At 40.1% G+C, this 24,254-nt stretch overlaps 1 protein-coding gene across 1 annotated transcript; it reads left to right on the plus strand.

Moving 5' to 3' along the window:
• The first annotated feature begins 555 nt into the window (after positions 1-555).
• On the plus strand, positions 556-23,738 carry LOC119741063 (multidrug resistance-associated protein 7-like). The gene is made up of 19 exons (XM_038216712.1): positions 556-727; positions 5,447-7,004; positions 7,347-7,450; positions 7,789-8,016; positions 8,971-9,127; positions 9,500-9,705; positions 10,165-10,416; positions 10,838-10,936; positions 11,690-11,879; positions 12,392-12,664; positions 13,180-13,294; positions 13,808-14,009; positions 14,471-14,686; positions 15,841-15,968; positions 17,256-17,425; positions 18,071-18,231; positions 19,318-19,571; positions 20,729-20,972; positions 21,787-23,738. The coding sequence occupies exons 2-19, from the start codon at positions 5,480-5,482 to the stop codon at positions 22,051-22,053; spliced, it is 4,791 nt and encodes a 1,596-aa protein (XP_038072640.1). The 5' UTR covers positions 556-727; positions 5,447-5,479; the 3' UTR covers positions 22,054-23,738.
• The last annotated feature ends 516 nt before the right edge of the window (positions 23,739-24,254 follow it).

Here is a 24,254-nt window from a genome sequence, read left to right on the forward strand (position 1 = left end):
GGTCAAGAGCCAAAAACAGGATCGGTCGGCAGTAAGACCAAAGAATAAAAAAGGGATGCCTTAAGTTACGACACAACATACGTCGATGTAGCCTATAGCTTATATTCATAGGTGGAGTATGAACAGCAAGTGAGCAACGGCTAAGCGACATTGCAGCTAGTGCATTTAGAGAGAGAAAAAGACAAACAAGTTATAGGCCGAGATCTTCCATTACAGTTTATTTTTGGTCGGGAATCTTTATGACTTTTGGGTTCGAAAAAGAAGAATCAGATCCTCAATTGCGTCGCCGTTGCTACAACATTAAGAGGCGCCGAGCAGCCAACAACTCGTGAAAAAGTTTCGAATAGCCTCTAATTGGCTGAAGAAAAAAAAAACATAACGGTACCGGCATTGAGTAGAGATTATAGGAGAGGCCCCTGGACATCATGAATGTAACGGCGGACACCGGTGATCCATTGCATTCAAAGAGCTGGTCAGAAATCGATCCAATTGTTCAAGTGTGACTCACCGCACTCAGATAGAAATTACGTAATCGCAAACGTTGGCGCTTGGTAACCAAGATGTCCGAGGGATGGTGTTTATTCATACCGTTTGCTGATGCCGGCGGGGCCTGACAGCTATAAATACCCATGGAGCAAGGAAGAAAGATGCATTCCTGAGGCTGACTTCGAGAGGTCTCCAAGCCTACAGCTTTGGTGAGCCGGGGACTTGCTGGGACATTGTTAAGGTAGGCCATGTAGTTTTACAGGTGTGAGTAAACAGTTGCTGGTTGATGACAGCTTGGAGGATCACTTCCCCCATTGTTGAGAGGCACTGATTTTGGTTGCACCATTGGCATGCATGGCTTGAGGAGTGGGTTGAACGACCCTTGCCCAAAGTTCGACAAGGGTCACTAGCTGTTCACTTTCAATCTTGTTGGTTTATTTGCAAAAAAAATAGAGAGAAAATATGTGGTTTTTTGGCGAAACTTTGACCTTCTTAAGTTTGACTGTAGACGTGTTGCTTGATTAGCATTAAAAAAAGCCTGCGAACATGTACTATTAGCACGGTTCTCATTCCTAAGACACCACACCTGATATAGTGGTGTTCCCTAACGTGGCGCACTTCGACGTTTACCCCGACTTTCCATATCAGTGTTGCCAAAATTCTTTGTTGACAAACCTCAAATTCATTCGGTGAAATACTGGTACTTTTTCCCTACTATCAATGCTTGCTATTTAACCTCTGTGAATAATTTCGGTGTCATGTAATTTAATCCGAAATTAAAGAACGGTGGCGTCCGGAACTTGGGAACAAATCGGCTGAGTGTTCCCGAACTTGGCGCACCTGAATAAATCTCGGAAAATTCCAAATTAACATTTAAGAATTTCTGTAAATGTGATAAACTCTGATAAACCATTATTATGTCTACTTTCATACCCAACTTGAAGTTTGTCAGAAAATTAGTTTCTAATTTTTTTGGGCATTTTAAAAGGGTTCACTGTGCACTTCGAAATAAAATCGGATGATCACGCCGAAATACATTTTTCTTCTAACTTTGTACCGGGTAGATAAACTCGTGATTTATGAACGGGGTGTTAAGAACTTGATGCAATTTCACTTTCTGTGAAATTTCAGTTAAACTTTTGCTCTAGCTAGGCGCTACAGGCGAAAAATCAAAGTGCGCCAAGTTAGGGGCCGCGCCACGTTAGGGTACATCAACAATACAAGGCTCAGGGCCTGACGGCAGGCATAGTGTTATCGGGATTTTCACAGGCGTGGAATTGGCTCTGTGGGAAGGATAATTTGCGTGTGACTTCGAAAATTGTGACTTCGATAATTTTGATGGTAGCCCAGGTGTCAAACCCCAATTTGGAGGTGAACCGTGCATTAGGGTCTGGACAATATGTGGTTGCATTTTCTTGTCATTTGAACATTGTGAGATCGATATTCCGACAGGTGCCATCCCTGGCACCCTTGAGCATTCTTTAACATCAATTTCTAATCTCTGCAGAATCTCGTCCGAAATTATCAGTCGAAGTTTCTAGACCATGTTTTGGGGGTCAACGAATTCTTAAAGCCGCTTATGCAAAGATGATCTTATATTTTATGTTTAAATCCATGGCCTTTGGGTCAACGAATTCATTAAAGCCATTTCTACAATGCAATGCGTATATTTTATGCATAATGTGCAAATTAGCACGCGCCATTTTCAAATATAAAAAAATATCCGCAGGAATTTGTTCAGTTATAGTTTGAAACGAGGTACGTAAACTCATATATTTAGGATCAACGAATTCATTAAAGCCATTTCTCAAATGATAGACTAATGCATAGTATGCAAATTAGTATGCGCCATATTCAGAAATAATTATAGGCCTACAATCTATATATATTCTCCGCAGTACTTTGTCTTATCGTATCAAACGAGGTACGTAGACTCTTGTCTTTTTGAAATAAAAAGTGCAGATTTGTGGTTTTTGGCCAAACTTAATAAATTGCGGTCAAAGGTTCATTTAACACTTATTCAGCATAGCAGTTTTTTTAACCTAATTCAGATGAAAATAGGGTTGGAAGAGTTTTGTTGATGTAAAAGCACCATTTTATATCCGAACAAAACTGAATCTGACGGGGAACTGGCGAACATTTTCATTTAGTGGGGTGGTTAAAATTGGCGGCGAAATACAAGTTGGAAATGTTTCCCATGTTATTTATTACTTGTTGGAAAAAAGTTGTGTTTTTTCATGGTAGACGTCTAATTGTACCAAAACACGAATCAATACAACTGCCCTGCACATTTACAATGCACTGTGAGATGCAATTGTTATTCAGAAGTGATTATTCACGTTCTATTATCAAAGAAAATGTTTGTTCTTCTACTTTATTAAACTGCTGTGATCATAATTCAAGATCCCTTCTGTCAGCGAGCGTTCAAACTTTATGCCCATATTTTGTCTTTTGTGTTTTAAAACAGAGGGAATATACATGATTTCATACCAGCTTATAGATAGCTATCCCTTACAAATTCGTTAACCCCCCTCCCCGCAAAAACGCCAAGTGGACGTTGTGTTGATAGATTTTATGATTTACATTCCCTAAACCGTATTTCCATGTAAATTTCCTCTAACTTTCAATGTTTTCTGAAGATCAGATTTTAAAAAATAGACAAGATATAGACATCGTACTCAGTAGCATAATCATGTTGACGTCACCAAACTCAACTTGTACCTGCATGTTCGTTCCGGTAGACACTTTTTCAAATTTTTGCACGGACCCAGTTCTTCCAAAGCACATCATGACATCAAGACAATTCTTCAGTGGAAAGCCCTTCCTCAGCTCCGGGTGATGATGGCATATTAGGCATTCCCAGATGTCTGCCTATTTCCCTTAATAGGTTCAGGATCAACTACCCTTTGCACGAATCAAACTCATCTACTTTGAAGTAGGCTCCCGTGAATTGTAAAAGACAATAAAAAGTGCATTGGTGATTTATTAAAAGCTGTCAACATCAGCCAAAAGTGCAGCTCATTTTTAATACATCATGTCCAAAATAGCCATGTTAACCTCTGATGCCATCTTCAACACCAGGGAGAAACCAACACGAAAAAAAGCGTTTCATTATTAAATCTTGTATGTTTAAGTCTAAATCTTCATAATTTACACTCTTTTGTAATCGTTTTACTTAACCATTTTTCTTGTTCCTGCAGTGTCTAGTTTTAAATGTACTGTATTGCCAGTTGTATTGTTCTGCTCGTACCGACAATAACCTAGGTGTGAATGCTTCAATCTTTGTTTGAACAGAGCTAATGATTGTCTCACCTTCTGTCCAGCACCTCGATCCCCCGTTCAATGAAAACCATGTCAAAATAACCTATGCGCAAGAGACAGGAACGCAATGAATGATAGGTACTTCTAGGAAATTTTAAACCGAAAGGGCACTTTTAATGCATTTATTTTATGAAGGGTAAAGTTTTCTCACAAAAGTAAATGTATCGCATTATTTCGCAAAACGATTGATTTATTTCGCACTATATAACCTCCCCCCTTTTACAAACGTTTTTTAAACCTAGCTTTCGTACGTGTGTTATAAACTGTGTGTGAAGAATATCTGTTTTGCGGACGAAAGAATGTTTATCAACACTTTATTTGATAGTATTGAGCAAATTCCTGCGGATAGATCTCTGATAATGGTTCAAATGCTTCAAATGACAAGAAAATGTTAAAATATTTTGTATGGAGCCGAAGTGCACGCTTCCGTGGCAAACCTTCGGAGTATGGGCATGGATCGGGATTAGGCTTAAAATTCAATTCTGCTGCGGTAGACAAGTCCAGAATAGGGCATGATACGTTGGGGGAATTAGGCAAAAGTTGAATTTTTTGGAGCCCTGAAATTTTGATAATTTGGAGAAATGATGAAATATGGAACATTTGGGGGACTCTAGATAAGAAGTTCTGATAGTTTGGGAAATGTTGAGACGTTTTAGGAAATTTATAAAAGTCAAGTTGTGCATTGAAATTATTCATAATTTCCGCGGGCGGACTGACATTAGGATAGGGGGAAGAATAGTATTTTTAACCTGTGGCATGCATTTCATAACGGCTTTAGGTGCCCGCCATACGTTGAATGATTCACAGCAAAGATAAAATACTATATGCATACTGCTTTTTAAAAATACCTGTTTTGTTGTATACCTTGTATAATAAAGTGCTTTGACTTTTACACCAGCTGGAAGGAACGGCTAATCAATTTCTTCTTCCCTGCTCTTCAACAAATCCAAGTTTTCCCCAAACAAAATGTGTAATTTTACTGGATGTTTTATTTTAACAAAAATGTATATTTACCGTTTTTCTATTGTGGGGTACGCGCGTCTGCACCCCTGAAAAAGTTTTTATTTTGGATTGCCTTTGCGCTTCGAACGCAAAAACATGTCCGCCTGAATTGTTGTCGAAGCTCAAATAATGCCGTAAAAAGTTGTTACTCGTCCGGCCTTCTTTTTTTTTAAAAGGAGGCGGGCGTGTTTTTTTCCTCAAAAAATGGCGGATTTTCCATGGATGGGATGGATTCTTAAATGTTTTCGACTATTTTGCTGATACAAAGCTGTGTTCAAAGGAGCCAAGCTTTTCTACATTTTTGTTGGAAAACACATAAAAGGACAATTATCTTGACAGTATAATAATGTGCCAAATATATTGCGAATGTATGAATTAAAAAAAAGAGCAGCGGCCGGGGGGAAAAAAGAAGCAGAAGGGGACTTATTTTTTCGAAATGCATCAAGTAATTATTCTCATAAATGTAGATGGGCGCTTTTTATCGTTTGATGTTTCATTCAAAGTGAATTGTTGGTTAAATAAACAAAAGTAGCAATTACATAAAATTTTGTTTTGAGGTAAAATTTGAAAATTACACAGGGAAAGCAACATTAAGAAACTTTTTTAAAAAAATCGTTTCTATTTTTGTTATCTGTAGGACTGCTCAAGATTCGGTTAGTTCAACACAAACATGATCATGGCTTCCAAAGAAGGTGTTCTACTGCAGGACTTTTGTGGACCTCCTAATAATAACTCGCTCTTCTGGCCTGACAAAACTTATGGTTATTGCAAAGAGACTCTGGTCTTTGATCTCACCAGTTATGCTTTGCTTGCCCTGGCTAGTGGCATCTATATTGGCTACATCCAGCACACTGAAAATGAAAACTTGAAGAGATCTCGTGCTGTTCGCGCAAGGCTTTTTGTGTCTTTCGTCACCAGCTTTTTGCCAGTTCTTGGGGTAATTCTGAGCTTAACCCATGCAACAGAAAGCCTTCCGCCGGTACAATATCTGATAGATAGTTGTGCTTTCTTTGGATGGTTACTACATGCTCTATACCTACTGAAGCTTCGGGGAAAAGGGATAGAACACGTAAGAGGTCATGCACCAGTCTTGTTGAGTTGGTCTCTAACTTTGTTGTCAACAGTAGTAAAGGTGGCCCGAGTTATTCGTAATCTTGCACACGAAGAGAGGGTAGAGTTAGATGAGATCACCAGAATTTTGACATTCGTACAATTTGCCTTGCAACTGTTGTACCTGGTGTCACTTTTGCCATCTCCGAGATGTGTTAGGAAGAACTATGAGAGAAGTCAAAGAAGACTTATCTTTCCGAGCATCAACGATGATGTTATGGATGAGACCTCACCACTGCTGGGAAACAAGAGCAGGTCATGTGATGAAGACGAGAGCTGTCTCATCTCGGATCTTGGCGTTGCTGAGGAACAGGCTGGCTTCCTGTCACAGCTCTTCTTGTGGTGGATTCAGCCCTTGATGAGACGGGGAGCACAGGGAAAGCTGAGAAACCCAGATGATGTGTTCAGTCTACCCAAGTCTCTACAGACTCTCAGTGTTGAACGCTTCTTTGATAGGATCTTGCATGGGAATGATCATGAGGCTCAGGAAGTCACTGAAAGCAGTGGGTCATATCAATCGACCGATTGCCAGAAGCCTAGACCCCCTCTCATTTCTGAAAAGCAGCTGCATATCTACAGTGGCAAGAATGACTCAAAGCCTTCTGGAAGACCTACCCTCCTGAGGGCACTTCTTAGAGCTTTTGGGGTCCGCTACTTCTCTCTTGGGATTGTTAAACTCGTCGGGGACTCGTTGTCCTTTTCTGGGCCTCTTCTTCTCAACGCTTTGCTCTCCTTCATGGAGAACAGCAATGAACCCATCCTGAATGGTTGGCTGTATGCTTTTGGCCTCTGCCTCACCTCCTTAATTAGCACATTTATATTCAGCCGATATATCTACTGGATCTTCAAGATCATCACTCGCATGCGGGCAGCCCTGGTGACCTCCATATACAACAAGGCCCTCGTGGTAAGCTTAACAGCAGCATCCAGGTTCACAACGGGGGAGATTGTGAACTTCATGAGCGTTGACACCTGGAGGATTATGGGCTTCTGCTGGAGCTTTCATGAGTTGTGGAGCCTTCCGTTCCAGATCACCGTATCATTGATTCTTTTGTATCAGCAGCTTGGGCTGGCATTTCTTACAGGTCAGTGTTCATCTCAATTCTTATCCTAACTTTGATTTAAGTTTAAACTTCTATTGAAGTTAAGCCATACCTTCTAATTCTCCCAATTTTTTTTTTTTTTTTTTTGGGGGGGGGGGGTTGACAAGGGTCACAGGATCAAATCCATTAATCTCCATCAAAAGTTAAGATTCTTTGAAAACAGTACAGAATAAAGTGTAGCTCCAAAACAAACAAATGAATCTTTCTCTTAAAACACGAACTTATTTCGCTCATAATCATTCCCCCAACAATGCTCACATCAGGCTATATATTGGACAGCTAGAGTCTATACAATTGTGAGATGTGCCTTATGTTCTCCTACAGGAGTTGTCTTTACCGTCCTGTTGACTGCAATCACCAAGTGGTTGTCCACCAGAATGTACAGATACTATGGTGAAATGATGAAACACAAAGACAGCAGGATAAAGGTTAGTCAATCTGAGGGAATCTGTGTTGGGGAGATGTTTGGAGATAAGGTTTGGCCCTTCATCAATGCCATTTTACACCATCCAGCTGATGATGACCTCAGGCCACCAAACGTGGTGTCAATTCCAAGTTCAGATATCAGCACTGTATTTAGCAGTAGGTTGTGGGTTCGAGTCCAACCAGTGCTACATCAAAATTCACCATTTAATTTAATATCATTCAGTACATAAGAGATTGCTCTCGATCGTCTGAGATTGAGGCACGTATCTCAAAACCCTCCCCCCCCCACTTCATTAAGTTTGCACTTGAAAAATAATCATCTTCTCTAATGACTGATCAGGTAATGAGCGAGATTCTTCATGGGATACGCGTCATCAAGTTCTATGCCTGGGAGAAGCACTTCATGCACAGAATCAAAGAACTACGACGCTTGGAACTGGGCAGGCTGTTGCGATTAAAATACCTGGCAGCCGTGTGCACATACCTCTGGGGCAGCACACCTATCCTGATGGCCGTGTTCACCTTTGCTGCCTACTCGCTCCTAGGAAACGAGCTAACAGCTGCCAAGGTATCACTTTATGAACACCAAAATGTCTGAAATCTTATTATTTTGGAGAAAATGTCTGAAATTTACACAGTGTCATCATTCATAGGCCTGAAATCTTACAGACCATATTTTGAATTTCAGACAGCATTCCAAACAAAGATTTTGGAGAAAATGTGTCTGAAATTTACACAGTGTCATCATTCATAGGCCTGATGATCCTACAGACCATATTTTGAATTTCAGACAGTATTCCAAACAAAACGATTTTGGAAAAAATGTTTGTAATCTTATTATTTTGGAGAAAATGTCTGAAATTTGCTCAGTGTCATCATTCATAGTCCTGAAATCTTACAGGCCATATTTGAATTTCAGACAGCATTCCAAAACAAAGGGATTTTGGAGAAAATGTCTGAAATCTTATTATTTTTGAGAAAATGTCTGAAATTTACAATGTCATCATTCATAGGCCTGATGATCCAACAGACACAGACCATAATTATTTTGAATTTCAGACATCATTCCAAGCAAAGAGATTTGGGACAGTTATTTCATAGTGTATGTGGCTCACTCTGGTCATGTCTTATTTAATTTGTTTCGAAATCTTTAAGTAAAGCCGTACACAACCAGCCTACTGATACAGAACCAATATCAATCCTTCCTGGGCAAGAAATATTGTCTCAAATGAGTTTGCTCCGGGTTTGTGGGTGGTTCAGCAGAAATGCAGGATTTTCCAAGGGGGTTTATTTGCTGAGCTCTTCTTGTTCAAGAATGTCAAGAGAGAATGGTGGCTTATGTGTCAACACGTATGACAGATGAAAGGTGGGCTGGCCATCCCAAACAGCCCCCTGTAAATTCTCTCTTGTGGTATGGTGGAATTAAAAACAGTGAAGTCCTTATCCCCAATTACACATTAGTACATCAAACATAAAAAATAAAGGCATATAATTAATTGTAATTTTTTTTCTCCCAATGTAGATTTTCACCAGCTTGACGCTTTTCAACATGCTGATCGGTCCCCTTAACAGCTTTCCATGGAATATCAATGGTGTTATCCAGGCCTGGGTTTCGCTAAAAAGACTGCAGGAATTCCTTGAGCTGCAGGAGCTGGACCCATCGTCCTACTACACGCAAGGTAAGGCCCAAAAAAAACTTCTGCTTCCGGTTTCTCTACCTTATTCTAACAGCCCCTACCCTATTTTTTATTGGAAAAATGAGAAAAAAACACACTAAAATTAAACCATCAATTTCTACCTTTTGCCCCTGACTACACGCAGACGCCTCCATACGATCGTACCAAAAAAAAGTGGCCAAAAAAAATCCTACCTACCTACCCTATTTTCAAATGCCATGTAATTTGAAGGAGGCAGAACTATTTTTTGGGCCCTAATTTGAAAACATTTGTATCATTTGACCACACATTGGATATCTGCATGTAGTATATCTATTCTGAGATCTGTAGGTTATATGAATGATGTGCTCTAATTTTGACTTCTGAAATATTCAGACTTGAAGGACCCCAACTCCTATCTTGAGATCAAGCAAGGCAATTTCAAGTGGGATCATCCAAGAAAGACAGAGAGTATTGGTACCGCTGGCGACGAGGGATCAATGAAGGCTGGCGGACCGGCTGGGAAAGATGCAAACACGATGAAGCAGGAGGAGGAGACAAGTACCCTGAAACTGTCTAATTTGAATCTGCGGGTTGGCAAGGTAGGTACTCTGACTACTCTAGTAACATTTGAAGGTATATAGATGATGAATTGAGCACATCATGAGTTGCTAATTGGAGCCATCTAAACACTGCCTGTAATCAGATCCTAAAATTCAAGCAGGGCCAACACTTCGAATATTAATGCCTGCACAAAGCTAGGTCCTGCGTGCTGCAGCTATCCTCACATTTGATGAGCCTGGCCAATGCTGCAGGGACGAGCATTCAAAGCTCTTAACATAGAGACCAATGAATTTCAAGCTCTTTGAGATCAGGCCTTCTTTTTCCTCACTGATGAGGTCAGGTTTTGGGTTTAAAACTGCAAAGATTCTCGCAGCAAGCTAAGACAATTAACCCTTGATCCATAAATGCAGATCTGAAGAAAAACTGGAGGTATGATGAATGTAGATCTCTGAATATAAGACTAGTTATGTGCCTACTGTACATTGTTTGATCCACAGGGCCAGTTAGTAGGTGTCATAGGCTGTGTTGGATCTGGAAAGAGCTCCCTCCTGTCTGCCATCACCGCCGAGATGACCAAGACTGGTGGGTCCATCAGCGTGACGGATCTCGTGGGTGGCTTTGGCCTTTCAGCCCAGGAGGCCTGGGTGCAGCATGCTACACTGCGGGATAACATCCTGTTTGGCAAAGAGTACGATGCCAAGAGGTACCGGACGGTCGTTGAGGCATGCGCTCTCCTGGAAGATATTAAAGTAAGTAAAAATTAAAACTGAAATCTGCATCAAAGATTCACCTGGTCTATTTTGAAGTAATACTTAATCTCTAAGTTAAATCCTCATTTACTACACTCCCTGAAAGTGAAAATATTGACAGACAATTTGTTGTACCATTAATTCCCTCTGTTCAGTGCTGTCATTTGAATTCACTTCAGACACAGTCTTTTCATCAGGGAACTTCGGAAGACACTACAGATTATTTTTAGGCCTTCATTACTTGGCCATGTGCACCATGGAGCAATTAAGTGTCATCTACAGTTCTTGTACATATTTTATTCACCTAATTGCACAATGTAACATGCAAAATTAAATTTATAATTCCATTTATAGTATGTGTTCGCATATGTATATTCAATGTGTACATGGTGATATTCATAACTGTTGTTCTCCTCTCTAGGCACTACCGGCAGGCGATAAGACTGAGATTGGTGAGAATGGAGTGACACTTAGCGGGGGACAGAAGACAAGGGTGACCCTGGCCAGAGCTGTTTACCAGGTCAGTAGGCAATTTTAGGAGATTGTCTAAGTTAGGATGGTATGAGCATTGAAAAGTCAAGATGACAGACATGCATTCAACAAGATAATAGCTTGTCACTGTTTGAGAGATGTAAACAATAAACACTGTCTTCAACGACATCTGGCGCTGCTGTATAGGATCAATTTTAACTTGGTCAACATAGACTGGAGTTCCTTCCTCGATCACTGCAGCTACATCCAGCACTAGAGGTCGCAGTTCACAGTTTCTTGTGCCCCACTGCAGGGCACAGTCATATACCCCGCAATTTTCCCGCAAACTTGCCGAGACTGGAACTCCTTGACGATACATCGAGGGGTGTTATGTACTAGTTGCCAGTTTTCCCCTTTTTGACCTGCACACCAGCACTGTTTATTGTTTTGGCACAGCGGGTCAAGTTTACGTGTTAATTGTTTTTGGAGCACACTCCAACCTGCAGTGCATTGTTCTTCTCATCGTAAAAGTTTGGGCTTTTTGAAAGGAAGGAAGCACCTAAGCTTGTGTGTGTGATTAATTGGCTAACAGTTAACTTTATGCAGTTAAATTTGCCAGCAGTTTAAGGTAATTGACACCATTTCCAAACATTCAGAAACAAAACTGCCGAAACATGATTACCATAATTCCCCACGATGGTTTGGTTCGAACCATCGTGAGGATCGATGCTTTAGAGAAAACATGAAGCAGGCTGTGAAGTTGTCAATCAAATCAGCAAATTTCTCATTTGGTGATTTAAAGGATAAAGACCTGTATCTGCTGGATGATCCAATGGCTGCAGTAGATGCACACGTAGGGGCGCACATCTTTTCCAAGTGCATCATGGGATTGCTGAGAAACAAGACCAGAATCCTTTGCACCCATCACACCAAGTACCTGCATGGGGCCGACCTGATTGTAGTGATGGATCAAGCAGAAATTACCAAAGTTGGCAAGTACAAATTTCATGTTGCAAATTACAAACATATTGCAATTCACATACATATTTGGGTAGGACTTGATGAACGTTTTGCAATATTTTGCTTGCAATTCATCACGTGACCACTTAGCAAAAGCATTACATATTTTTTCCTTTTGCATATTCACAGTCCACAACTTTTCTTTTAATAAAATAAAATGTTATTCACGTTCACTCTAAATTTCAGATAGTTAAACAATGGGCTTTCCAATTATAGGTGGTGTGTGAAGCCATCTGTATAACTGTAGCAGAATTCTTTTACAATGACTGTGTAGCTTATTTTCTATCAAATGCAAATATTTTTTTGGCCATGTCTGGAAGAGTAGAAACAAGTCAGGAAAATTTAATTATTATCTGCTTTAACAATAGCCTCCTTAAAATGTACCCTCTAAACTAAAAAAATACCAAAATACACTTTTAAATTGACATATCGGTACATGAAATATGCCATATTTTACATTGTCTCGTGTTATACCTTCCAATAGGACATCCTTCGGATATTCTGGAAGACAAACAGCTGCTGACTTCGTTTCAGTACAACGATCCCGAAAACAACAATTCAGGCGAAGATGACACTAGGGCTCATCCCGAGGAGGAGTGGTTGGAGGAGAAAAAGACGGGAGAGGAGGATGGCAAACTAGTGGAGGAGGAGGAGCAAGATTCAGGTGTGGTCAAGCTGAAGGTCTACAAGACATACTGGAATGCTGTGGGCTGCCTCCTGGCATCCAGTGTTCTGATTGCTATGTTCCTGATGCAGGGTGAGTCAAAGAGCCGTAACGGTGTACTAAGGTGATCGATGCACTTTCTGGCAATGTCATCATCAAATGTCATCATTAAAAATACAGACTTCAGATCAAAAAATGCTTAACGTTTCAATAAATTTCATATACAAAGGTCTATAAGTTTTGATCAAGTCCCAGTTTCATATGCTGAGACCAATTAAGACTTCCAAATTGTAAATTTGTCTCAGTCTTGATCTAAGTTAATTAATGGCCTTTTCCAAAGATTTTTTTTTAGTAATGGCACTTAAATGGCCAATGGATATCTGATTCAGAATATAGCATCGTGTTGTGGTTTCCTAAAAAAACTGTCAGGGGACCATGATGTTAAAACCGCAGGACTGTCACCTAGCTAGGCACTCGTGACAACTCCCTTTGCGCAAAATCAATGTTCCCAAGGCAAGCAAAATGTCTGTTTTACAATTCTACTGGCATTCATGAATTTGACATAATTTAAAATTATGACATATTTGAATTCATTCCTTGACCCCCAGTTTCTAGGAATATGTCTGACTGGTGGCTGTCATACTGGATTAGTCACTCCCACAGCTATGGTACCATCAGTTCAAACTCTAGCGCTGGGGATGATCTGCAGGAAGGAAATGATAGGTAATACATGTAGTCATATCAATTCAATGGGATTGATGATCCTCATTTAGGCAGACACAGTTCTGGCACTTTTTTTGCGGGGTGGGGGAATGGGGAAGATTCCAAAGGGTCTGAAATAAAAACTTGTTTCAGGATGATTTCCAATTTGGATAAACCTGACCGAGGTTAAGCTAATGTATCCCCCTAATATCCCCCAAAAGTATATTTTTAAGGAAAAAACGTGATTTAAAAAGATTTTTTGGGGGGGGGGGAGGGAGGTGCCAAAGTGGTGCAGAAACTTGTCTCTCTAACGACCTCTCCTTTCCCCTTTCCTCGGGTGATCTTTTGTTGCAAGTGGTTTAACGCCTGCATGCAGGGGTGACGTTTAAATTCAAGATTCTAACAAGTATAACAGCACTCAAAAGGGATAAACAATGTGCTCTAATGAGATTATTGTTTTCCATTGTTCAATCTGTTTATAAACTATGGTCCAACCTTAACATATACCTGTATTTCTTTTACTTTCTTAAAAAGGGACCAGAACATTGCTGTGGAAGTTCCCTACAGTAGGATGAATGTTACTAGCAGTGACAACCTTACATTCTACCTCGGCATCTATAGTGGCATAGTAGGAGCAAACAGTGTCCTCACATTGCTCAGAGCATTCTTGTTTGCTTACGGCGGCCTGCGTGCTGCCAAGAAGGTTCACAAGAAACTCTTGGCCAGCATTTTTAAGGTATCCAAAAACAAAACAAACCTTTTGATTCTTCCTTAAGTCAAATATCCCTTTTTCAATCAAAAACTCATTTTGAGAGTGCCTTACATTTTCCTATCATGGATTACATTTGAAGGAAATAATAACACAAATTCAAAGAAGGTTTTGCAAGTTAAGACACATGTAATAGTAAGAAAAAGAAGAAAAAACAGCTGATGATGCCAAACTTAAGAATTGAGGATTTACTCAATAAGTCAAACTGCTTGTAATAAAAATATTATTTTAATGATCAGGAGATACTTGATGAGATGCTTAGTCTTGGAAGTGTCCTTCAATTGACAGTCACATTGACACCAGATTCGGTCATACCAATCCTAACTCAAGATATGCGGGCTTTTTTCGAAGTCTCATAATATTTAATGGAAAAACCATTGACATAAGTAAGTTGTAACCTTAATTCTTCTGTGATGCTTTCATTGCAGGCCCCGGTCTCCTTCTTTGATAAGACCCCCGTCGGCCGCATCATCAATCGTTTCTCCTCAGATGTTTACGCCATCGACAATGACCTCCCAGGTATCCTGAATGGCTTCCTGCCTGATCTCTTCAGCACAGTGGGATCCTTCGTCTTGGTCTGTTACGGACTGCCCTGGTTTTCCATTGTGCTGCTCCCCATGTTCGTACTCTACATCTGCATCCAGGTACCTTAAGACATTCCATCTGCTGTTATCTTCTTGTCCTTCATTACAGCTTTTTTGGTCCAGATTTCATCTTTTATGATAAATCACAAATCTTTGATTTGGAGCTGAAGCTCACTGATGGGGTTGAGAGTTCTGGTGAGAGTGCGGTTAGAAACCTTGCATAATGAAATACTTGTTCACACTTTCATCACATCCAAAATTGACATGGGCAATTCACTCTTGTATGTCATTAACCTAAATCAACTAAATGTTTGCAGCGACTACAAAACATCAGTGCCAGACTAATCTCTCTCACTAGTAAACATTCTCACATCACTCCTGTATTAGCAGATCTCCACTGGCTTCCAGTATCAGAAAGAATCAAATACAAACTTGGACTATTCGTGTACAAAATCCTCCACAACAATGCGCCGGAGTATCTCATCGAGCTCATCCACCCGTACTCAGCAGCACGCACCGGACTCCGCTCCAGTGAGCTCATGATGCTTCATGAGCCCAGGACCTCCACTCTTTGGGGTGACAGATCCTTTACTGCAGCGTCAGCCCGAGTGTGGAACCAACTCCCTCTGGCTATCAAATCATCTCCATCCATCACAACATTTAAGACAAACATAAAATCTCACCTGTACAAACAAGCTTACTCTCACAACACACAATCCCAGCTTGACTTTCTCCTCAAGCGCCATGAGCGCCTTTTTTAGGCGGATACCGAGGTTTTACAAATGTTCTTTATTATTATTGTTATTAATGCATCAATCTGAAAAGATGAAGGTGTTACTCAGCATATATCTTCCTCTTAGGCGAAGATTAAGTCCTTCTATTAACATTTCAATAAGATTGCTTCCTATAGGCTATGGGGTTTTTATATACTGACACATGTATATGTATCTATATATTTTTTTATGAATGAGCAAAATTCAACTCAACATTTCTTGGAACTATAACATTCTGCCCACTAATGTACATTGTACATAAAGCTTTGACCGAGCCCTACTAAACCATCACATCCGCAGAATGTACAAGTCCCCAGAGCTACAAATAGATCCGGCCAATGAACTGGGAGAACAAATTTGGGATTTGGAATATGGAAAACACCATAATGGATGGGGAAGCCGATAAAACAACTTGTGACATTTCTTCTTTGTTTTTATCAGAACTACTACAGGAAGACAGCTCGTGAATTGAAGAGGATTGGGAGTGTGACCATGTCTCCAATCTACGCCCACTTCTCAGAAACTCTGGGCGGTCTGCCAATTATCAGGGCACTGAGAGCCACTGAAAGGTTAGAATGCTTTTCTTTGGAGGTCTCTTTGACTGGTGGAAACTGTGTTAGCTTGCCTGCAGCACTCCTGTACCACACTTGTAGTCTAGTCCATTACAACTAGTTTATCACAAGTAAGGTCACAGTCGTTTTCCTAGTTCCGGATAGCAAACATCATTCAGGCTGCTTTCAGCTCAATTACTCCACGAATTCAAGTGACATTGGTTCAATAGTTTACCTTGAGTCATGGAGATACTACATAATAATTTTCCAAATTTAGGCTCTTTTTATTTTGACTTTACGACGTCAAAAGTGCCGATGTCACTTTGTCTCGTTCCGGATCGGGTTCAATCAGTTCCGAATCAATCAAAAACTGCTTCGCGCAAAAAAAGAATCACGCGAGAAAATCTATTGTTTTTTCAGCCAGAACTTACCGAATCAAGCATATTTTCTAATAAAGTATTATTTCATTTTCCCAAAATAGTTCATTCAAGAGAATTCCGCCAAATTTAACAAAGAGAAAAACGTAAATGATTTTGAAACGTTTGTCTTCAGCGCAACGGCACGAACTCACGCACGGACCGAAAACATTTGACACAGCACACACAGAATATGTCACACAAAATCGATTAATGCGCGTGTAGTTGGGTCGTATTAGGACGAATAAGTACACGCGCTATCCGGAACTAGTCAAATGCATACGGTCAATCATTGGCGAATTTTCAAAAATTAGAGACTCTACAACTTATTTGGATTCAACAAACATTCGATGGAAGAGTTTATACGACTGTAGTGTATAAACAAAATATTCAAAATCACACGGTTCGAGTGATGTACCGAGGAGAAATTGTTTTGTTGATTCGCAGCTCCCGCGATTTTCTACAAACCGTCCAAACAAGTCAAAGTGCGAGTCGGAAATCTGGCCGAAATTCCTCTTCTAAAGATTTTATTGAAAAAATCTTCGTATATCAAGAAGCTTACATTTTCCTTTTCAAAATGTACTTCGTCAGAAAAAAATATTGGAGACTAATCCAAAAGAGGTAGGTTTTTATTTGAAGCTATCCGGAACTAGGAAAAATCCGGAACTAGGTAAACGACTGCACAAGGAACATAGGATAAGCAATGATGAAGAAATACATTTGTCACTGTTCGTTTCAATAGATTTTCACTTGTTTTAAATTTTAATGATGTGATTGTGAATTATTGTTGATTTGTGAGGATGTAAGAGGATTTTACTACAACTCTTGAGTCCTGCTGGATGTCTATCTTTTTTTAAGTGTGTTTTCGTTACGGCGCTCTTTGCTTCAGGTTTCGATTGGCGAATGACACCAAGCTGGAAAACAATCAGAGGGTGCGTTTCTGCAACTTTGTTGTGATGTGCTGGCTGTCCGTCTGCCTTGAGTTGCTGGGTGTTGGGATCATCACAGCCGTAGCTGTCATAGCTGTCGTCGAGCACCAATATCACACTGCCAATCCAGGTATAAACTAAACTTACAGAATTCTCATTGGAAGACTGTCAAACAAACCGAACTGTTTTCAGAGCTGCTGTTTCCTTGATGTGGCTTTTTTCGGTGAGGAAAAAACTTTGCAAATACGACTCTGAACATATCTGTTGACATCCGATGTGCATGAATGGGTAAGAAAAGATGAACCACATGGTCAGCAAATTGTATGGACGCTGATATTATTTATCAAGTTTGATGAAGTATCATTGGTTGACCAGTTGTTGATTCGTGATGTACCATGTACCTCTGTGATACTGATCCCTCATTGACCTACAGTCATACATGTACATCATCACAAACTTCAGGCATGCCATTTGGAAGAAACAAAAAAACGAGGAAACCTCAATCTGTACAAGACTCTGTACAGTGATTTTCAATGTTTAATGGCATATTAAAGTGTGAAGTGAAAAATGAGGAAATCAGCTGATCTGAGGAAAAGTTGCATGCCTGAGACTTTCATGGCTCCATGATGTACATAATTGTGATGCACGCAGAATTTCCATCGACCCCAGTAATCCTGGAGAAGAGTCCAACTTGCTTGTGCTCTGATGGAACTAAACTGAACTATAGTATGTGAGTGAGTTTGCTCAACTTTGTGTTAAACCAATTTCTGCACAGCTTTGGTTGGGTTGGCCATCTCCTACACTCTGTCCATCAGCCACTTGCTTCAATCCATCGTGAAGTCCTTCACCGAGGTGGAGAAGAACATGGTCAGTATGGAAAGAGCTCAGCAGTATATCACGGACCTACCCATGGAGCAGCAGCATGGAATGTGCAAGGTATATTCTGTTCAGGATACTATGACATATGTATGTATTGTTGCATTAAAGGTACAGTCCATCATTTGTAATTTGTGCATTTTGTTCGTTTAAAGCAACAAAAGTACTCAAGAACTAAAGAAGGGTGCTGAACAACTAACTTGATGAAGTTTCAGCTCAGCTTTAGCTGTATATTTCAAGAAAAACAACATTCTAGGATCTCGAAAAGTTGCTGAATCATGTTTTGAATTGGGCTTGAATTCAGCGTCCAAGACACGTTCTCACTGAGCCGATTGCAACTACGCGATGTCTCGCACTGATCCAAGGAATTATAGCAACTGCGCGCGCGTGTGTATCGTGCCAATACCTGCGCATGCTTCGCCGAATAACAAAACGAACTACTAATTTGAATTTCCTACAGTGATCTTAAGAAGCACCGTTGGAAAGGCCTTCTTTTGATGATTTCTTCAAAATGACAGCTTGCCAGAAAGAACATTTTCACAGGGAGTTTAGTCCCCGTACTATCTTTCAACCAAGTATGTTTTTCAACAGTAAATATGCCAGTTACTTTTTGGATAACTGCAAATGATGGACTCTGGCTTTAACAGATCGGCCTATGCAGGGTTGTACATGTAGTCGAGTCCATCACAAGTCCTTGCAAGTCCCAATTCAAGTGACAAGCTATTCAAATGAGCTTTGACAAAGGCATTCCTTTGTTATTGTACATCCACTGTTTCTTGTGACTGGACTTGTAATTCACTTGTGACTGGACTTGTGATGGACTAGGCCTACATCCCTGTGCCTATGTACCAAAACTTTTCGCAACTTAGGTCCTAGTTCGCTGAAAACAGTATGAATTCTTCATGAGGACCACAAAATAACAGCAGAAATCCTATATAACAACACAGGGTAGACGTGAACTCCACCAAACAGTTAAATCACATTAAAAGTATTTCTCAATTTGTGGATGGTTTTTAAATCTACATTTTAATATTATTGCGGGGGACAAATCAAAGGACTACATTTCCAGTCAAAAGTCTGCTACAAGTTTGAGAAGCCAAATTCATCTAATGCTTACGATAGTATAACCCCTTCTTGTTTGTGCAGGCACCACCTTCCTGGCCCCAGTATGGCAAGGTGTCTTTTGAGAATGTCACCTTTGCCTATCGACCGAACCTCCCGAAAGCACTGGATGGAGTGACCTTTGACCTTCATCCTTCAGAGAAACTTGGCATTGTGGGAAGGACAGGGTCCGGGAAGTCATCACTGTTACAGGTGCTGTTTCGCATGGTGGAAATACAAGGTGGTCGGGTGGCTATTGATGGAGTAGATACGGCAGACTTATCACTGGAGGAACTCAGGTAATACATGCAAGGGATAATTTGGATGCAAGACTCTGCATTGTTTAAATATCTAAACAAAAGTTAATGAAGCACTCACATTAACTAAGTGATGGAGTTAGCTTCGCTCACCACAACTATCACCACTGTAAAATAAAGCGCAAGAAGTGTATGTATGTGTATACATGTACGCGCGCTCAAATCCTGGACCTTGAGCAAAAGACGAGAGGGTCCACGACTGAAGGTCCACTTTTGAGGTGTGTGTACTAAACATATGGGAGGTCTTCCTAAATATTTACGCATAAACAAAAGAGGGACAGTAGGGGGTCCACGAATGAAGGGAAGAGGGTGAGGGAAGGGCGAAGCCTTGTTATATATAATGGGCCCCATTACATGTTCGTGCTGTGCAGTTGTTCGTAACATGCCAAGTAAACATTTGTTCAATGAATTGGAAGTTTGTTGTAACACAATGTGAATTATATCTGTTTGTGAGTTGTGTGGTTATGAGAACCAGTTGGTTTAACTTGACGTTTCGAACAGTATGCTCTGTTCATCATAAGGAGACTGCTGGACTCTTGCTGGTGAAGTACAACAACATTTGTTGTAACTACAGGGCGAGTAAAAAAAAAAAAAACCCAAATGTCGGGACTATTGTTTTACTGAAGTTCTTCATGTAGCACTTTGAAAATCTAGGATATGAAAGCCCAATCCATATTAAAAGCTTTCGTTTAGTACAAGAATCATTCAAATCACTCATGTACTTTTCAAGTTACGGAATTTTAAATACAACCACCGTTTTAAAGTTCTGTCCACAGATCACAAAAAAGGTGTGCGTTCTTTCAGCAAAACGAAAACAATTCACACACATCCCTATGTGATTTGTTTTCGTTTTGCTGAAAGAACACTGAACTTTTTTGTGATCCGTGGACAGAACCTTAAAACGGTGGTTGTGTTAAAAATTCTGTAACTTGACAAATACATGAGTGATTTGAATGATTCTTGTACTACAACAAAGTTCATGAATTGGGCTTTCATATCCTAGATTTTGAAAGTGCTACACGCAGAACTTCACTAAAACAATAGTCCCGACATTTGGGTTTCGGTTTTTTTGACTCGCCCTGTACAGTCTTGAAGTCAGTATTTAAAATTGTTTTTTTTCTGGCTTTCCCCAATGTCAGATCCAAGCTTGCCATCATCCCTCAAGATCCCTTCCTCTTCATCGGCTCAATCAGAGAAAACCTGGACCCAACGGGACGATTCTCCGACTCGGATCTCTGGTCGGTACTTGAGAAATGTCACCTGAAGTCTGTGGTGCAGAGCCTGGGAGGTCTAGAGGCTCAAGCCGGGGAGAAAGGTCGCAAGTTTTCCGTCGGTCAGAGACAACTGGTTTGCTTAGGGAGAGCCCTGCTCACTGGTGCTAAGGTGAGTTATCATGGAAAGAAGGGAAGTGCTTTGGTTGAATTGGTTGAATGGACTCAAATCCAAAACCCCTCAGCAATGTTTTCCTTAAGATGTTGCTTGATGTCCCGATCAAGAACAAAGAATTCGCCATTGATTTATTGCATGTGCCAGGTGCGATTTTCAAAGGATTTCATGCTATTGTTTCACGTAACAGATTTGAGAGTTATACGCAGACAAATACATGTGTAATGTAAGGAGAAATGGCAGACACAGCTTGCTTTTGAACTGTTTCTAGAGTCAAATTCATATTTTGCATACATTTCCTCCACCTGGACCCCCAAAAAGTCATTATATATGTTGCACTGAATGATTGTATCACTAGCAGCATGATCTTTTGTCTAGAACTATTATCAACATCTTCGACAGTTAAAACCACGTGAGCACATGAATGCTGATGGTAGACATACCCAAAGCTATAGGTACCCATTTCTGAAACTGCGTTTCAATAATTGTAAAAATATAAATCCCTTTTACCCATTATCTTGTAATCAACCATTATCCGCTCCGTTCACAAGCACCCCCTCGCTGGCAAAGGAAGTACAGTTGGGGGTGACCGACCGACGCCATCTTGCCTGACTGCAATTCATTTGCCGCAAAGCCCGGCCACTGCGTGTAAATAGAACAAATCCCCTGGTGTACGCGCGTCACACACAAGGAACGGTGCGCGTCAACCAGCGAAATGTCCCGCCCATGGGACGTCGTTGTTAGGTAAAAGGACGCCCTCTTTTGGTAGTGCACGGAGCTCATATCTCATTATCCTGTCTATCCGCTCTAGGTCCTGTGTATTGATGAAGCCACGGCCAGCGTTGACATGGCAACGGATCGCCTCCTCCAGCAGACCATCCGGCAGGAGTTTGCATCCAGCACCGTACTGACCATCGCTCACCGACTGGACACCATTATGGATAGTGACCGGGTGCTGGTCATGAGTGCAGGCCGGGTGGCTGAGCTTGCCAGTCCAGTGCAACTCCTAGAAGATCCTACCTCAGTGTTTTATGGCCTTGTTAACAGCCGGTCTAATACATCCAATTCAGTTGAGTAACAGATGCACAGACCTTTGGATTGTTTTGAAGTTTGATTGTTTGAATAGGGCTCCCTCAATGACGGCCTTCTCTGTAGGAGAACTGCAACTGCGTATTTTACGCAATCAAGCGCGCATTGCGCAGTGTTGAAAATGTTCCAAACACGCATGCTTGTTGCTCGAAATGTGTTTGAAATACGACGCAGCCGATGAGCGTTATACAAGTTGACGCTCAAAATGCCGATGCACGTGGATGGTCTGTACGAATGACGTCATTTGAACGAGAGCTATACCCCTTGCAATAAATGTGCATTTTTACAATATTTTTGTGCAGACAACTAAAATTATTCAAATACCTCTTGCAAGATCTGTTGCTTTTGCAATATATTCTATATTTTTACAGAGTACTGTAAAATAACTCACAAATTTTGTACATGTATTAATTTCCTCTGGGTAGCCATTTTTAATATATCAGTCAGACTGCCTTAACTGTTTCTAAACCGTTATGATCCCGTTTTTTAAAAATGTTTTACCAACATTGTATTAACCGAGAACTTGAAACTCCCCCTGCTAAAAAAAAGAAAAAACAAACAAACATATATCGATACATTGCAGAATTTGGGAAGTGTTTTAGTTCTAGTTGCAATCTGCATGTTTAGTTGCCTTATAGAGTTTCAGGTTCTCAAAAAATACTTATATAGAGACATGAGTCATATTTTGTGATGCGTAAGCTGGCCTACGCTCTTTGCAAACTTTTTTGAGTGAAATTTTGTGTGTGAAATGAAGGTTTCTAATTTGAGCAGAATCATTTCATTGTTTAAAAGTGGACTATGATAACATATGGCCGGCAAAGTATGGGAATGAAGTGATCAAAATCTGAAAATGACAATTTGTCAAGCTTCAATAATAAACACGCCAGTTTAATCTTCTGAGCCTGTTTATTACTTATAGACCATTATCATGTTGCGGCCATCTTTACTTTTTCCCATTCAAATCAATGCAACCAAAGCGAGGCTGGAAGGAGAAAAAGTCTGGTTCCTTTTTGCACAAAAAACATTATTATTCAGTACTGTTATTGGATACAGGGAACATGATTGAAATGGTGGCAGCATGATAAGGGTTAAAACTATATAATGTTGCTTGATTCTTTAATCAAATATATCTATGGAATAAATTCACACATTTATTCTTTTTTTTTCAGTTCTCAAAGGTTCGAATAGGTCTTTTAAGTTTTTTTTATTCTGTTGGCCACTGGGTATGAGGATGAAAACAATTATTATAAGACAGTTTTCAGGAATAAACAAGTCCAAATTCATTTCACTAACTCAGGTGTTTTAAAGTTAGGTGTGACTGTCCTTAAAATATGATTAAACTGGATATTGATTGAAAGTGTTCTCAAACAGCACCTCATTATAATATCAACTTCTATATCAAGGAAGTTTTGTGTGTGAAAAAGTTTTGTTTGTCTTCATAAACTAATGTAAAGGACAATAGCAGACTCTGTCGATTCAAATTTAGGTGAATATTCTGTGTACATTGAATTATGGACCAACTTTTGTTGTTACTGAAGGTAAATTTTAAAATTGAGCTTAAGTTGGTTTGAAATATTAGATCTACACATACGTAGATAAAGGAATTTTTGTGAATTTTCACAGTGAATTAAAACCCAAAGAGTGCTTTCAATAAATATGTGTATTGAGACTTCACCGAGAGTGCTTTGATGCGATACTTGCACCTGTTTTATTTTGGGTAATTAGAAAGTGTTTGTTTTGTTTGTTCTGTGGATGAGTTAGAGTAAATATCTGTGCTCCTCTGAAAAAAAAAGGGATTTTCCCATTGCATACAAAATAATAATTTGCAAACTATTTTTGAAAGAGAACAATCACCAACTACACTCTAAACTGCATTTTGGTCTTCTAAAATATCAATTTCGGTCTGTGTCCAGCTCAATGATAATAAAAATATACTACTAATACAAACTTTGAACTCGAGCTGGTAGTAAATGGGTTGAGTTACACACGCAGGGTGATTAGGCACCGCATTCTTCAAAAAGAAAAGTTGCCACAAAAAAACTAAGGTCAAAAAAAAAAGTCTCTGATGTCTGGTATGGAGCTTGCCCCAAAAGTGGTGCGGCGACGCGGCTTTTTTGAGGTTTTTTTTACGGTTTTTTCCCTTCAAATGTCGGCTGATGACTGCAATGGTGCCCGACTAAATTTAGTGCA

Source organism: Patiria miniata, unplaced genomic scaffold, assembly GCF_015706575.1.
Source record: "Patiria miniata isolate m_02_andy unplaced genomic scaffold, ASM1570657v1 HiC_scaffold_5, whole genome shotgun sequence".
NCBI classification, from domain to species: domain Eukaryota; kingdom Metazoa; phylum Echinodermata; class Asteroidea; order Valvatida; family Asterinidae; genus Patiria; species Patiria miniata.